The 17,393-nt window shown below is 44.6% G+C and overlaps 1 protein-coding gene across 1 annotated transcript; it reads left to right on the top strand.

Annotated features, from left to right (window-relative positions):
• The first annotated feature begins 1,129 nt into the window (after positions 1–1,129).
• On the top strand, positions 1,130–17,057 carry LOC144472655 (trissin receptor-like). Its single transcript, XM_078185945.1, has 4 exons — positions 1,130–1,239; positions 7,992–8,167; positions 15,879–16,527; positions 16,646–17,057. Exons 1-4 carry the CDS (start codon positions 1,205–1,207, stop codon positions 17,055–17,057), a joined length of 1,272 nt encoding a protein of 423 aa, XP_078042071.1. The 5' UTR covers positions 1,130–1,204.
• Positions 17,058–17,393: the final 336 nt, after the last annotated feature.

Below are 17,393 nucleotides of genomic sequence, written 5' to 3'. Positions count from 1 at the left end.
CAAAAATCGTGCCCGGCCTGGGCGAACGGTTCCCTTTGATTCCGCATACGCCGCCGAAGGAAAAGGAACCAGACGGAAGTGGATGTAACGCCTGCGCGAAACCCCGGACATCTCGGTCAGCTCACGGGCTAACGGCTATGAATGAAAAGCTCAAACGCTCTCTCAGTACCGCGCGGGACAGTGTCGCGGGATCGTGTTTCCGATTGATCTCTTCCGGATCCATTTATCCGGCGGCGAACCGCGAGACGCGTTCGATTTATACAGTGCCGACGGTAAACCGCAAAAATTCGCACGGAATTCAAGCCATGCACAGTTGATAAAAAGTTCAGCACATTGCAAATAAAAATTGAACCGCGAAACTTAGTCGATCGCGTCGAAGAATCTCTCCCTTCGACGACGAGTTAATACGTCCGACGTGTAAACAACCGGGAAGTAGATCTATTTTCCGAAACAGCGACCGCTTCAATTGACTGTGGGAATCTCGAGTGACGAGTTAACTCGCCGTCGAGTCGCCTCGTCACCGAGCACCAACGAGTTATTACGTCCGTGGAGGTTGCAATTCAACGCGTCGATGGGAACAACCATCTGATGAGTTAATACGTGGTTAGAGATTGCGAGTCAATGGATCGGTAGAAACAGTAATCCAACGCGTTGATACTTCGGCGTTGAGAATCGTGACGAGTTGACACGTCGCGGCGGAGGTGAACGCGTGTGCGACGAAGCATCGCGGCGCATTAACTCGTCAGCCGGTCGAACGAACACCGTAAATCCGGCCGGCAATTAGCTAACCCTTAATTACTGCGGATTGTCAGAACCGTCTATTAGTGCGGTTGCCGGCCGCGGTTGTATTAATCCGTTGGTCGCATAAATCAGTCATTGTTACGTGGCGGTGTGCGGCGAATCAATTTTCATTAATCTTTGATCGTGGACCCGGTCGGTTTAAATAGGTATCGGCGGGACCGTACGAAATAATGAATCCGTGAACCGTGACGCCGTTGCTAATTGAAAAAACGACCGGTCCTTGGTCGTCGCCGTGGTATATAGGGGTCGAGAGTTTTCGGGTCGTGTACGGCGAACACTGGAGCCGCGGATTAAAAGACGAAATGCGAGTCGCAGCGCGGATAGGAGGACGGGACAGCCATGTCTCCACGCTGATTGTATCATACAAGAAAGGAGAATCGCCGTGGCGGAGCTAAGCTAGATAATGTCTGCGCCGGAAGTGGATCTTGAGGAGGCCAGGTAAGATCTTCACTGATTCGTCCTATTATCTATTATTTTAGACTAACCAAAAATTTATTATCTATTGTTGAGGTAAAAGTGTTAGATTGCACTACTGCAACTTCCCATATTATTATAGAATTTCTTGAAGTAATGGATACCTTTCACGATGAATAAATAAGATAAAAATGGTATAAATGAATTAGATTAAAGGAATATTGTTTAACGCTAATGTTATGAGATCATACAAATATTTATGGCTGAATAACCGGTCGGCAAAGAACGAAATATTGCTGAACGTCGATTTTTCGAATGCAATGAATTGGAGATATTTTAGCTTTCATTCGTCTATAAAAAAAATCGCATGACATTCTATCTATGCTGGTTTCAAATATCGAAATTTTCTCTTTTCAACGCGCCCGAAAAAGTTGTGCTATGATCATTTGTTACCACTTCGTGACATATTGAAAACATGACAATCTACCTTTTGTAACATGACTGACATTAAATATTAGGCCAAAAATAGATCGTACCTCCACGAGAAAATATCGTAGAATAACGTACCCAGTTTCATTTTAAAGGGCGAAGTACACCTTCTTTCGAACAGGGCTAAGGACAGTGACCTGCGATTTTCTTCACTACTCTGTAAAAATGAATTAAAAATTTGAAATCGCCGCTACTTAACATTTTTTTGAAACGGAATTGAAGATATTCAAAGTTCTGTAAATTCTCGAAAATAATCACAGGATAATGCAGTTTAGGCCATTTTAAAGGGTAGACATTTCTCTTCTCCAACGAGATTAAAAACATTGATCTGCGATTTTTATTACTATTTTATAACACTTTTTCTCGACGATGCAAAGTGCTTCATTTTGTAACACCATTCGTAAAAATGGCTGGAAACAATGTCAGTGCTCGTTGAAACCGGTGCGAAATAATCAAGTGAAAAATTGCCGAACGTCGATTCGGGTGAATGGTTAAAAATTACCGAGTGCCGCGTGTACAACGAACAGTAATTATCCGGACTTGTTGAAATCATCGCGCAATAATCGAATAACAAAGAATTACCGAGAATCCAATCGGCGGGCTAAACACGGCTGGGAACAGGACAGAATACGAACAACAATTATCTAGGCGTATCCGCGTGAAATAATCAGATGACGGTGGAGTAGAGAAAAGCAAATCGGCGCCGCTAAAATATCGACGAAATTAGTAAACGATTTAGCGATCGGCTAACGATAATTATGTCCAGTAGCGCGCATTGATGGGCACGCTGCGTGCGACCGAGATTGATTATTAATGCCGACAAATATATACCGTCTAGCCATTATTAAGCTCCATCGATTATTTACCGGAGCCGGGAAGTTTTAATCGAAATTGAGATTTCAATTAATTCTCGTCGCGTACGTCTTCGACGGGATGCCGAACATATTTGCGCGATGTATTATTCATTACGCGACGGGCCGCCGGAAATGTTTAAACACCGCGCTGAACTCGTGTCGCGGTCGTTAAAAATTCAACACGCCGCGCGCACCCTCGCTTCTTATCCATCAATCTTTCACTTTTCGGAACAGGGAATCTCGATTGAACATTCACCAATATTTATGGCTTGCCTTTTTTTATTAATCTCGACAGATCTCTAATATATTAAAAATTACACAGCAATATTGGAGCCTACGGTAGCTCAATATTAAATTTTAATTTCTAGTTATATTTTATAAAATAGGAACTTAAATTTAACATTAGTCTATCTTAAGCTCAAATACCATTATGTGATTTTGAAATATTAAATAATTTTTGCGATGAATGAAATGAATAAAGCAAAAGTAGAAATTAAAATTTAATACAGAGCTACTTGTAAGATCCAACATTATTGTATAATTTTTTTGTTGTAGATTCACAGTTAATAAAAACGCAGTACACACACGTATTTGGTAAAATAACGATTTAATTTGAGAAACAAATATAAAATCAGAAATACACGATATAATACAGAAAGGAAAACGTGCTTTGTCCGATGTCGAGAACGAAACGAAACTGAAACAAAAACTCATGGCGACGCGACGCGCGGTAGCCTTCAAATGTTTTTCGGCATGACATTATCCCCGCCTAAGGTTTCGGACAATTGAAACGCCGCTAGAACAGACAAAGATAGATTGTATATATCGTTGCCTTTCAACATTTTTAAATATTAAATATCTTTCAAGATTAATAAAATAAATAAAATAATCAAAATAAGTTTTGTTTAATGCTTGCATTATGAAAATATGTATAAGTTCTTAATCAAATTATTGAACCTCGATGCGAGCCACTTGGATTCACCCAATGACGTCCGAATAGTATTCTAATTGGCGATACTTCATCTGGTACACGTTTTTTTATATTTTAGTCGCGAGTGATTCATCGGGATCTCCGTTCGCTTCATTAGCCGATTTCGTTATTTGTCGATATTCCTATATGCCGTAACATTGTCGAGAAAAATCGTGGGCCAATGTGCATGGGCTCGTTTCAAAGAGCAAAGATTCCTCTTCAAACGCGAGTCGTTTGTTTCCTTTCAGATTACGTTTTTGTTCGATGCACGTACGATATTCAAAAATGGTACACACCACCTTTTATTATTTTTCAAACACGCGGACTTCCGGAGCGCGCAAAAAATTCTTTGAACGGAACTACAGTGAATTTGAAGCCCGGAATTCACTCTTTTCAATTGAACCAAAAACACTGAACCGTGATTTTTTGTTCCTAGTTTATCGCGCTTTGTAGGAAAAACGAGCCGCGTTGCAGCTGGTCCGCCCAGGCTTGAGCAGAAAGTTCTTGACATTTGAATTACTGTAACGTCGCGAGAAAAAAATCGAAGAGAGATCTACTTAGGCTCGTTTAAAGAAGACTAATCTCCTTTTTTAGTCTACCTAAGTTATTTTAGTCAACAACATTTTTGCGCTTACAGATAAGAAGGAGAATGTACACCATCGTTATTGATAATTGTACAAATTCAAAGATGCCTGTAAAATTGAACAAATGTTTTAAAGATGTAAAACCACTATGGGTTCGTAGAATAGAGTCTCCCCTTTGTAATAAGCACAAAAATATCGATCTGTGACTTTTCCTTACGATACTATAACATTTTGAATCGAAAATGTAAAATCGGAATTTTGTAGGGTGACTCATTAAATGCGAGTCAAAGGTGACCAAACACAAAATACTATAACATTTCGAGAAAATATCGTACTACAATGAGCCTTAGCTCATTTTAAAGCGTGTCAAATTCTTTTCGAAATGGTGTTAGTCATTCTGCTACAGAATATTATCATCTTCGATAATCGCAATTTTAGTAGCAATACCCCTTCTGCCCATTCTGCAAATTCAGAGACCTCTGACAAATTAAAAAAATTGTTTTGACTAATTAAAACACAGGAATCTTGAAAAACAAAGTTTTCTTTTTGAAACGAGCCCAAGAACATCGTCCTACGACGTTTCGAGTCCGAAAGCGCGGAGGCAAAACTCGAGGGCTTGACAAATATGGACTAAATCCTCAAACTGTCTATTAGAAGAAAACTTCTCGACCTTCAGCAATGTATAACTTCGTCAAAAAAAGGACTTGGAACAATGAGTCTGTGCTCATTTTAAAGGCGAAACCACCCTCTTTCGATCAGAGTTAGTAGCGACGTTTCAGCCATTAACCGTGTATGAAACATGAGGTTGCATTGCGAATTCAAAATGCAAATGGTTACTAGATCATGCTCGACTTCCGAAACAATTGGTGCCGTTAATCTAATAGAAAAGAACTCGAGAGCTTGACAAATACGTGCCAAATCTTCAAACTGTCTAGTAGTTTAACTTTATCAAAAAAGGTCTCGGAACAATGTATCTGCGTTCATTTTAACCCTTTGCACTCCGCGCCATCATGGATGTTACCTACCTGCGCTTACGAACATTTATATTATTATATAGTATACGTTATATATGTATATACATATAATATTATTATAATAATATTTGATTTATATGAATTTGTAGACATCGAGAAATAGTTGCAAATCGCTAATAAACTTTAATGTTTAGTCATATACTAGAATTACGATGTCCCCTGAGAGGGGATAACGGAGTGCAAAGGGTTAAAGGCGAAACCTCTCCGTTTCGATCTGAGTTAGTAGCGACGTATGAGCCATTAGCATGTATGAAACATGAAGACTGTTATATTCCAAATTCAAAATGCAAATGGTTACTAGATCATGCTTGACTTCTGAAACAATCGGCGCCCTTAATCGATGATTAGAACCACGCCGAGCTTGTCCGTACCTCCATTAACCCAGAAAGCTAGTAACTAGCGTCTGCCGTCAATAGTCGGCCGTATCGTCATTATTTATTGAATATACACAGCAATCGGCGATCAGATCGGCGAGATCTGCATGCCGATACAATTAACGACAGTTGATTAATATCAATGTAAAGCCCCCAGCCTCGTGGCGGATTCCCGCGAAACTTTTCTCCGATTGTTATCGGCCTATATGACGATAGCGCCTCGGTACGTGACAGATAAATCGATGATCGATTATCCGGCAAGATCGCCAGCGAAATATGTCACAGCGGATCGCCTTAATTTGAAATCGATCTACGATATGACCGCGGTTCGAACTTCTGGCGGAGAAATCCCGGACCGCGAAATATTATCGCCTTTATTATTTACAGAAATCGAGTAAAAGACACCGTCTACGCAAACAAAGTTAAAAAAAATGAACTAATATCTTCATAATATATATAATAATATAATATGTAATATTTTAATACATTAATGTATTATTAATGTGCGGTTCTAGCTAAACTGTCCTTTGGAGTTTTAGAAAAAAGCAACAAGCCACAGCCACGGTTGCATCGATCTACTGCCGTTGGATCGATCCGTGTCCGTTAGGTCGATGCGCGTTTGTCCTCTGATCGAAATTTCAACGGCGAAATGTCTGTACATGTCTGTGCAATGTATAATGCGTGCGATACGGCGGTGCAGGCAGTGTGTAAAAACAGAGAGTGAAGAAGGACATTGAAACGGCGAAACAGCGAGACAGCGTAGAGCGAAGGTGGCCGTGTAAGCGGCTTGTAATTCATACATCTTCTGCTCAATAAACGGACATTCTTTATTCTAAATCTAATTACACCTAGCAACCATAAAGGTTAAATTCAATATATTCCCACATTAAAATATATATAATAATATGCTGGTTTTAAACGTTGGAATTTTCCCTTTTCAACGCGTCCCAAAAAGTTGTGCTATTATCATTTATTACCACTTTGTAACATATCGAAAGCATGGCAATCTGCGTTTTGTAACATGACTGACATTAAATATTGAGCAAAAAATAAACTGTACCTCTGCGAGAAAACGTCGTAGAATGACGTACCTAGTTTCATTTTAAAGGGCAAAGTACCTTCTTTCGAACAGGGCTAAGGACAATGACCTGCGATTTTTTCAAAACTCTTTAACACTGAATCGAAAGTATGAAACTGTCACTTCTTGCATTTTTGGGGACGAATTTGAAGACATTTAGAGTTCTGTAAGTTCTCGAAAAAAAAACACAGAATAATATGTTTCAGGCCATTTTAAAGAGTAAAATTTCCTCTTTCCAACAAGATTAAAAACATCTGTCTGCGATCTTTTGTTACCATTTTATGATACTTTATTTCGACAATGAAAACGATCACGTCCGAACTCCTTGCGGCGAAGTACATACGTGCACGCGACACCGTCCTATTAGCACCTCCATTGTTTATCGGAATCAAATGAAAGACAGAGTCTACGTGCGCGCAAACAATACCGAGAATAATCCGCACGCAACCTGGGGAGAAACAATCGGAAATGCCTTTTATCCGGGCCACTGTTCCACCAGGAAACACGCATGGTTCCCGTTAAGCTATTTCGATGGAGATTCGCGCTCCCATAGAGCGGGTTTCAGACCGTTAAATAACACGCTATGTTTTCGGTTTGCATAAATCAAAGGTCCATTTGGAACACCGCGGCGTCCACCTATAAATATCACCGGCCGCCTAAAAACCTAGCCCATCCTTGTTCGCGGCATTTTGTTTAACTACAACCGGCGTATTTATACGTCCGCGTGCTTTTTGCAGATAGCGGATCCTCCGCAATTCTCCGTTGCCTTTCCTTGCCCGGGAGAACTTCTCACATGATTTAAAACGCGTCATTTTTTTAGGTCGCGGCCGAAATCGATTTCCATGTAGACAAATTTTCGCTGCGTCCGCGGCTCGAATATTTGGCATGCTGGTAAAATATACTGAATTCTGCTCGAAGTGTTCGTTGTTGTGAAACGAGTAGCGCTTCGGCAAGCAATTGCATTCGGTGTAATAACAATGAGGTCGGAAGTTCAATTAAACCGTGGAACTCGAATAGCAAGGAAGCCGCACCTATTTTACAGGATATTCTCGAAAACCAATCTATCGACGAGCGCGGAAATGAATTGAAAATTCTTTAGCTATACCCGCGTCGCAAAATAAAAATAGAATGATTCCCGTTGCGAGCTCGAAAAGGATCGCGACGATAAATGTTTGAATATTTTTGGTAGAAAGCGCGCGCGAAGATTCGCGTTGTCGTTTGAAAATTCTCGGGGGAGCACGGCTACTCTTATGGCGACCGTCGCGTTGCTGAGAATAAATTGTGCTTTGGAACCGGGAGTGGAAAAGTTGTCGAAAGATCCCGGTATTTCCTAAAATTAGGGCGCGTGCGGGGTAGACCGTATGAAACGAACTTTCCCCGCGATTTGTTGCAGAATGATCGAGCACCGCGACGCGATACTCTACGAGATCCGCAGCAACGAGAGTTTTATACGGAACGAAACTCTCCTGCAGAACATATCCTTGATCGAGGACTACATATTCGACAGGACCGACGTCAGAGTGATATTCATCACGCTCTACACCGTTGTGTTCGTCTGTTGCATCTTCGGTGAGTCATTGCAACCAACAAAATTCTAGACATTTAAGTCCGGTAACTTTTTACAAGAACAACGCATCACGTTCTAAATCTGCTCGTTTTGACCGGTGTAATATCCTCTTTTCAACGTGCTCCGAAACTTTGTTCCACGATATTTTATAACTTTTCTCCGACCTTTCGAATCAGACGTCCGAAATCGAGCGCACGATGCATGTACTTACTGCGCGATGCTGGGGACGGTAACAACGTTCACGGTACTGTAATCCTGTGAAAGGAAATCGTACGATGACGTACCTAGGCTCGTTTTAAAGGGTGTATCTTCTTTGAAACCAGACCGAGTAGGTAGTTTAATTTCTGCCGGTATTATATCGTTCTTTGAATCAGCATTCTGTGACGCGATGCGCATGCCCGCGAAATGCTGGACGAAATGTTGACGATATTGAAAGATTCGTCGCGTTGTGAAAAAGAATTCAAACTTCTCGGTAAGAAATGGTATTAAAACAAGGTTAATCTCCTAAACATTGACGAAGCACGGGACTCGCAAAGCTGCGCGGCACGGTAAGCCATTAGCGTTGCTAAGTTATTAGCCTCGCGTCTACTGACATAAGGCAGACAAATAAGCTTTTAATTCTAGTAATGGTCGACTACTTTGACCGAACACTCCTGTCGCAATTATTATTAACGCTGTTGTGCCGGGCACAGAGTTCAGCAGGCGAGCGGAACGTTTGCGCAAAACGAGAAATAGACAGCGCAATGAAAATGTAATCTCTGTCGCGGCAAACTTTCACCGTCGTTTTAACAAAAGTTTCTCATTAGTATACAGTTCTTCGTTTAGTGGTGGCGAAATGCGCGGAATGCGTTTGGCAAAGTGAAGTAGAGAACGGCGCGTCGCCGCTCGAAAAATTTCCTTTGCGTACACCGAGGAAAAGAATTTCGCTCGATATTCAGGGCGCGACGTGGCCGCGAGGCGAGGCTAATTTTTAATTAGGGAATAAAGTCGGCTGCCGGAGGGCCAGCAATTAAAAAATAACGAAGGCCCAGACATCGCGGTGTCGCTGAATTAAGATGTATCGACGGCCGGCCAGGGCTCGTAAACAAAGTCGAAATCGATAATGCCAATCTCGCAGCTTCGTTATCCCCGGGCCGATCGGCCGGAAGGCTGGCGAGATCTTTCCGATCCGTTTCCTCGGGCCACGGACTAATTTGTTTTTCAAATCGGCCGCCCATTCGGTGGCACCGCTACCGAACACGCGTACCCTCGCGGAATTAACGGCGGCGTGTCGCGTGATCGATCGCGTAACGTTACCGACCGAAATCGAGCACGACAGATCGCATCCGTACATCGACAGCACGATTCATCTGCGATCTCGCGTCGCTCCTACGATCGGAACGCGTTCTCAAAATTCTGACAGCTAGAAAAGCTACGTGAATTAGTCGTTAAATGCGAATCACCTGTCGCCATGGTACGACAGATTGGAGAGACACGTCGAGAGTATTGCATCGGGGTTTACTCGGCCGAAAGGTGCCGTGGAGAAAGGAAAGAACCGAATTCGATTAAAAGAAACAAAATGTCACAGTCGGAACGGGCGGAAAATCTGGAGCACGCAGCTCGTACGCAACGCATCGAATCCGTCTGGATCGCGATCTCGTGCTCCAGTGAATTTCCACGGGATGCAATTGCCGTTGCAGCGAAATTGCTTTTTTATACGCCGCGGAATTTCGCGGAGCGAACTGCATCGACTCAAAAAAGGCGGGACATTCTATGGTTCATAACAATCAGTCGGCACGAAACAATCAAACTTTTTCGGGGAATCAGCGTTCCAAGATGCGTGTCGAATTCGGGCGGCTTGTAGCATGACGCGTAATAAAATTGACACGTCACAGCCAGACGCGTCACTTGATTTCTATTACACATTGATATTATTTTAACCAAATATTCCTCGAAATGCAACAATATTGTTCTACAGTTCTGCTTTATTTTTTGTACGTAGAATGCACTCTCTCCCAGTTGAAGCATCAGTTACTACTGCTCGCTCTGTAGATCGAGCAGCGGGCAGATACTACATATTAGTAGTGCGGCGTGATCGCGCCGCCTCTCTGAAAACGCCGTGCAAATGAAATTTCACGCCCCGGTCGAATGGATACCTGGCACGTCATCCTATGAAAATTCATTTAGTTCCCGTGAAAGCAGCAAAAAAACAAAATTGACCGAGGAGCCTCGAACAGCGACATACTCGAGCAGCCGGCGCGCAGCCCGCCCACCCCGCACGGTTCGCCGCCCGTAGCACCGCCCACCCGAGTTTTTCCGCGGCTTTAATCGCGCGGAATCGCTGTTCCGGTGAAACGCGCTGAAATAACGAATACTCGGATACTGGAAAAGATTTTTCAATGGCTCTTTTATAACCTCGGGAGATCCTCGGGTGGCTTGTAGAATGAACAGTCGCCTCAACACGCTCGATGGACTTAACGACGGTAATTTCGCCTCTGTCCGAATAGAAACTTTCACCGGGATTTCCCTGATTAGAGAACTTACGCAACGGTAAACGACGTAATTGGGGGATGGAGAGCACGCGGACCCGGCGCCCGGGCGAGCAATCCAGAAAAGGCGATTATCGGAAGCAAGATCGAAAGGATTAGGTTGAATTAATGGAACCCGAAGGGAACAATTCGTAGCAAGAGTTTCGATAGATGGGAGTCTGGTAGATAGAGCCACCGGCAAGGGGCGGAACCGTGGAAAACTTAACAGAATGGGCTTCTCCCATCGGGCGGGGCCTGCTGGTTGGAGTTTACGTTGCAGCGAATATCACAGTGTCTTGTAACTACGTCGACGACGAGAAATATGAAACGAAGAAATGCTAACTCTTTGATCGGAGCATATTCAAAGGCGTCGTCGGTCGAGTTCCGTAAAGAGGGGATCCGTCTACCCAAATCGCGGAACTGTAGATCCTCGAAACTGTCGCGAAAGCCTTGCTCGCGGATTTCATTCCGCGCTTGGCTCGCCTATGCAAACCTGCTGCAGTCGTTTCTCGAAGTCCCGGAAAATACGGGAAACTTGACGCTCGCGGAGGACTTCCGTCGAGTTTCATTTTAATCTCTCTAATCGTTATATGCCGTCGGTCGGTCGGTTGAACCGAAACTCATTATACCGCTGCGGGTGTCACCGCCGGGTTGAAATCATAAAATACGTGGCAGGTGGGCGGACCGGGGGGAGGGCAACATTACGCAGACCGCCCACTCGAACAGGCTTTAATAAGATTCAATTCGGCTGTTCGTGACTTCTCCATTCTTGTCCCGCGAATCTCCCGGTATCCGGGCGACTTTTTCCATCCAAGTTTCCGTCGACAAAACGCCGCCCGCTCCGCACCGTCCCGCCCCCCTGGCCCCTCCCACCGCCCACCGGGGAAGCAGCGAGTGCTATTTCTCTCAAGTTTCGTAATCACGTTACAGGGTAAAGTGTTTACCCGCGACGGGAAACGTTTCCCGAATAAAAGTCGGCTTTGAGCCACGCTACGCTTCTTCTACGTTATTCCGTCGTAGAAGAAGATTCTCCATTGAAAATAATCAGTACGGGGAGCGATCGTTTCCCGATTCGGTAATCGAGGATTTCACCGGGACGCCCCCGTGATTGCTTTCGCTCCGTGGGATGAATTACAAACGCGGGCCGTTCGAGTTTTATCAACGGCTGTCTAATGGAACGCGGTAAGACCTCCCTGTTTATAAACACCGCTCGGACGTCGTTACCTCGGTGTTCTTCGAGCTTTATTGGATCGAATGGGATTTGCCACACGTCTGGCTGAAAGTTCGTAAGTCGGCCGAGTTGGAGTTGAGGACCGTGTTACCCTTAAGGAGATAACGTAAATCCTCAATGAGTCATTGTAACCCGGTGGCCAAGATTTCTAGATATTCGAGTTTCTGGTACTTTGCGGGCAAAAATGTTGTCACGTTCTAACTGTATGCGTTTTGGAGAATGAAATCTCCTTTTTTCAATGAGCTAAACAACCTTGTTATGGAGTGTTTTTGTTACCGTTCTACGATGCATTGAATCAAAAGTGTGAAATTAGTATTTTATTCCTGAGGTAAAGGTTTCGTAGACAAAAAAATCGTAATATAATGCACCTAGGCTCGTTTTAAAGATCGAAGTTTTCTCGTTAAAAAAAGTGCAAGAACAACGATCTACTATTTCATATTACACCTTTTTCTAATCATTTTAGTCGTACCATGACTCGCGAAAATAGTAAAGAGAAAGTAAACGATGCTCAAAGTACTGTAACTTTTTGAAGAAAAAATCGTGGTGTAACAAACCTTATCTCATTTTGAAGGGTAAAGAGACTTCTATTAAACAGTGTAAGCTATTTTGTCGTTAGATGGCGATGTTGCGCGTCTCGATCTCTCGAAAGAGGAATAGGGCCAGAGAACACTCTAGACCACGTAATCGCCAAATGTTCGACGTATATCGAACTCTCCCTGGTCCTTTTTCGGCAGTAGCTGGCTTTACCATAACAGGTAAAGTGTACGACGCTTTCGATGACGTCAAAGGTCCGATGTGGGACCGCGACTCGACATGGCCGACGGTTTTAGTCGGACCATAGGGACGCCAGTGGAAAATTAAGAAACAAGCGACAAAGTTTCGAGGAACGTGGAGGCAGTTGCATCGGATAATTCTGGACGATGGAGTTTAGTAATTTCGCGCTGTATTCGTTTTTCCTGGTTCGTCGCGAAAGTTTTGATTATCGGTATTCAGGACTCGAACGCGTCGGGATTCGACCGTGGACAAGTTGGTCCGCGACGCGCGGGACGGAACTTAAGTTATGGAAATCGAGTGAAAACGCCGGGGGAAAAACTCCCATGGAGAAGCGCGTCGATCTCCGTACAGTCAGCTAGAAAATTTCTCTCCATGTCTCCATATCCATACAACGAAAGCATCGTTAAAGCCACATGTTCACGGAACAGATCGAAGAATCTACGATGGGAGTCAATTAAAATAATTCTTCGAAGTTGCATCTCGTAGTATTACAGTTCAAAAAGTTGTTATCGCAACAATCCTGTGCCTAAAGAGGTCAGAAGCGGGGTCAGAATAAACAGGTTTCGTCGCCGAGGAAATAGAAATCCAAGTGGGCAATCGCAAGAAACGAGAAAGTGTCGATAGCGCCGCAGTCAAGGCGTCACACTCGCGATTATTGAAACGCGTTTCCGTCTTTGACGGGTCGCGATGACTGCGTCATTTCCAACGACAGCTTTTAAAAGGATTTCGCTTGTGCCCACGAGAAGCATGGCTGACAGCTTGTCTCTATAGTCAGCCGTTAGCCGATCAAGATGATCGATATCGACGTTTGATCCCCTCGGAGATTCGATCAGGTGTCGCTAAAGAGAACGATCGGATCAAGTACAACCAGGACACGTGCTGGAAAGGCGGCTGATATCCGGAGGTACACAACACGGAGCGAGAAGAGCAGACGAGACGAGACTGTTTGCGAATCCGTAATCCTTTGTTTCTCTTAGCGAAGTAGGAATTATCAAATTGCTAATTATGAAATTACCGAGGCCGGGGGAATGCAAGAAGCTCTCCGGCGTATGCCGGCACAGATGCCGCAACTAATTAATTTACTCTGATTAGAACTATCCAAGTGGAACAGGGAAATATGCGCCGACACGTCTTCGCCCAGTCGCCGCGCCGGTTGAAATACAATTTGCCGAGGAGAGCCGCGATATCCCTCTGCGAGAGGCTCGGACAGGAATTGGTCCGTGATGCGTTTGCAGCTGGTAACCGGAGTCGTTTAACGAGCACGTACACTTCTTTTCTACAAGTTCAATTTACTATAAAACGTCTGGGATCGAACGGCCGTGAGATAACAATCGCATCGTTACCTCCCGGTTGTCCACCGGGCCGGGCAGGGCGCAATCGGCCGCGACACCATCAATAACCCATGGACAAGGTTCTAACTTATCCAAAACAAACTGGCCCATAGACGAGCATAGATTGGCACGTCTCAATTTATCGTCTCGGCTCCCTTGAGATGGTCGATAAAAGCCACCGTCTGGCTCCGAGGGAGCCCGGTCCTCCGGCGTGGGACAAGGACGGACTCGGAGAGCGCCGGATTTACGACGGAAGGCCCGTGAGTGGATGCAAACGGGAACGAGGCCAATGCGATTCCGTCGAAGTTAGCCATCGCGGTCGTGAAAAATCGCGGAAAGTTCGTAATCACTTGTTTCTCGGGATGCCTGGTGCGACGGACACGTTAGGAATTCTGCCGCGGCTGGGGACCGCCGCATAGCTTACCCGATGCAACGGTGTCTGGCTCCGACGGAATCGGGAGCTGCTATGCCACGCCTACTTGACGCCAGCCGCGCCTGCTTACGGCTGGCCACGTGTTTCGGGCGTAGCGTACCTATTTAAGGCGGGACGTTATTATTTAACAGGGAGAATAATTATTCAGAACGGTGTGAAGATATTTAGCGCGGCATACATTAATCGAGGAAGGACGTTGGCGTCCGGGACGGTATATTATTATTTAAGGCGGAGGATAATTATGCGATATTCAGGACAGGTCATAAGTGTCCGGGAAATATTAGGTTGGTGCATATGAAATGTCGGGTGTTTAACCGTTTGACTGCTAAGCAATTCTTTCAAGAACGCACGAAAACTGCGAGACAAATTTTGACTTGACGTTGTCAAATAAAACACTCTCATTTAGACAAATATCAATCAATTTTAATCATTCTTTTCGTATTATAAAGAAACAATATTAATTGTGATTGTGAATAAGTAAAATAAACATTAAATTGTTTTTTTCTTTGAAAATTAAAATTTATAAAAAGATAACTTAAGGTTTATTGATCTTCTCTTATGATCAATAAACGTGCGGTTTTCGAAGACAAATGAACGCAGCGCTCTTGCGCCGCGTAGCAGTCAAACGGTTAAGTAAATATATAAAACTGTAGATCTTTTTTCAAAAGCTGTTGATTTAATAAAAATATGCCTCGTATGCTTTACTACACCTTTTTCAACGAGATATCGATACAGAAATGTCTGTCTTGAACAAATTCTGATCGTATAGAATCAATAAACTCTGATATGGAATATTTCAGACTGTCTTCATTTATATACGATTTAGCCCGTAAAAACTCGGGCAGATTTTGAGCAGTTTTAGGTCAGCGTTGCCAATTTCTTTCGCGAGCAACGTGCCTCAAGTATTCGCGAAACTCTTTGCTAGTAACTACACGTTGTTCGGCTGAAGAAAGTGACAGCGACCTGTCATAAATAATGTCGGAATTACGAGAAATAGAATGAACACCAGCATGAAAAACGTAAACACTTGACTTTTTCTTCTTCTTTCTACTCGCTTAAAAATCCGATATTTCATATGCACCAACCTAATAATTATTCACAGCTTGATTCTCACCCATGTAGACCCTACCATTCTTATTTAATCCTTTGCACTCAAGTGGCATCTCTGGAGCGCCACTAGAAATTATTGTACCACGTTCCAAAATAATTTATACATACTTTATTTATATTTGAAAAATTGTAAAAAGTGTAACTGTTGCCCGAGTCGCAAGACTCGATTTCATATCTGCGAAATGAAACAAGCCTCATCAAATGGACGTACTGTAGATCAGAAAGACTGTTCTGGATTTAAAATTAATATAGCTTCGAGTGCAAAGGGGTCAAACAATCGACACCCACTCGTGATAGACCACACCCACTCAGAGCAACTTTTCCCAGGCAATCTGATGGTGATCTTCGTGGTGAGCTTCTCGCATCGGCTTCGCAGCATCACTAACTTCTTCTTGGCGAACCTAGCAGTGGCTGACTTGTGCGTGGGCGTGTTCTGCGTCTACCAGACGCTGACCAATTACCTGATGAACAGCTGGCAGCTGGGCAACTTCCTCTGCAAGGTTTACATGTTCGTCCACGCGTTGTCCTATACCGCGAGTGTCCTGATCCTGGTGTTGGTCTGCGTGGAACGGTATTTAGCCATCGTCTACCCAATCAAATGCAGGTCTGTGTTGACTAGACGACGTTTGAGGCTCGTGGTGGGGGTGGTCTGGCTGATGGCGGCGGTGTACGCCTCTCCGAGGTTCTTTTACGTCGAGACGGTGAACAACCGGTTGATCACTGGAGACGTGGACATCATCTGCGTCGCCAACATCAAGAAGCACAACAAGAACCTCCTGGACGCGATGAACCTGGTATTCCTGTATCTCCTGCCCCTAGGACTAATGACCTGTCTCTACTCGAGGATCGCAGTGGGATTGTGGAAGAGCGGGGCGACCCTGACTGCCCCTGGGATGGCCAGAACCAGGCATGACGGGGTCCAGCACATGCGGAGTTCCAGCAGGAACGTCCTCAGGGACAGACGAGGTGTCATCAGGTATGCATCCCAATAAGCCACATTAAATTCTAAAATGGACGTCTTAAAAATGTCTTGAATGTCGTAGACCAGATAACATAAAATCCACAGTTTGTCTCTTCATGGACAAACTTTCTAGGATGCTGATCGCTGTCGTGATGATGTTCGCTGTTTGCAACCTGCCTCAGCAGGTGCGCATCGTCTGGCGACACTGGGACTCCAGCTACGACAGGACGTCCGACTTCAGCACGCTGCTCACCCTGTGCACGTTCCTCATCTCCTACACCAACTCCTGTCTGAATCCTCTACTGTACGCCTTCCTATCCCGCAACTTTCGCAGGGGAATTCGCGAGCTTCTGCTCTGCAGAGGATCCAGGGGCAGAGCTGTCAGCCTAGCCATGGGCTGCACCAGGGTCACCCAGGCAAGACACGAGAACGGTTTGAACACTGCCCAGCCGCACAGCTCTTTGATTCGTCTGAGCTCCATCCGGGACAGTCCTCGCGCGTCCAGCAGCGTCATCAGACAGGCTACCTGCGAGAAGATCTCCTGACACGAGGCCACGGAAGCCTCCACGACCGACTGCGCTGAGACCGAGCTGACTTAAGATCACCGAAATCGTGATGAACTTTGTGAATTTTTTTTCATGTACCTAGGACGCGGAGCTTCGCGACACTTTAGAGGTAATTTGTCTTGTGCTCGAGAGATGCGCGGGAATTTTTCGTCGAGTATGGTGCGATAGTGGCGGATACAAAGGGTGGTGCAAGCGTTGCTCGGGATCCTAGCTTCGCGGGTGAAGTGCTGGAAAATTGGTGCGAAGCGAAATGTTTCGGAAGGGGCTCCGATAGTGCCAGGAGGGAGGACTGCACGCTTAGAAATGCAAACGACG

This window comes from Augochlora pura, chromosome 7 (assembly GCF_028453695.1).
Source record: "Augochlora pura isolate Apur16 chromosome 7, APUR_v2.2.1, whole genome shotgun sequence".
Lineage (NCBI taxonomy): Eukaryota > Metazoa > Arthropoda > Insecta > Hymenoptera > Halictidae > Augochlora > Augochlora pura.
This window is presented reverse-complemented; position numbering and strand designations above follow the sequence as displayed.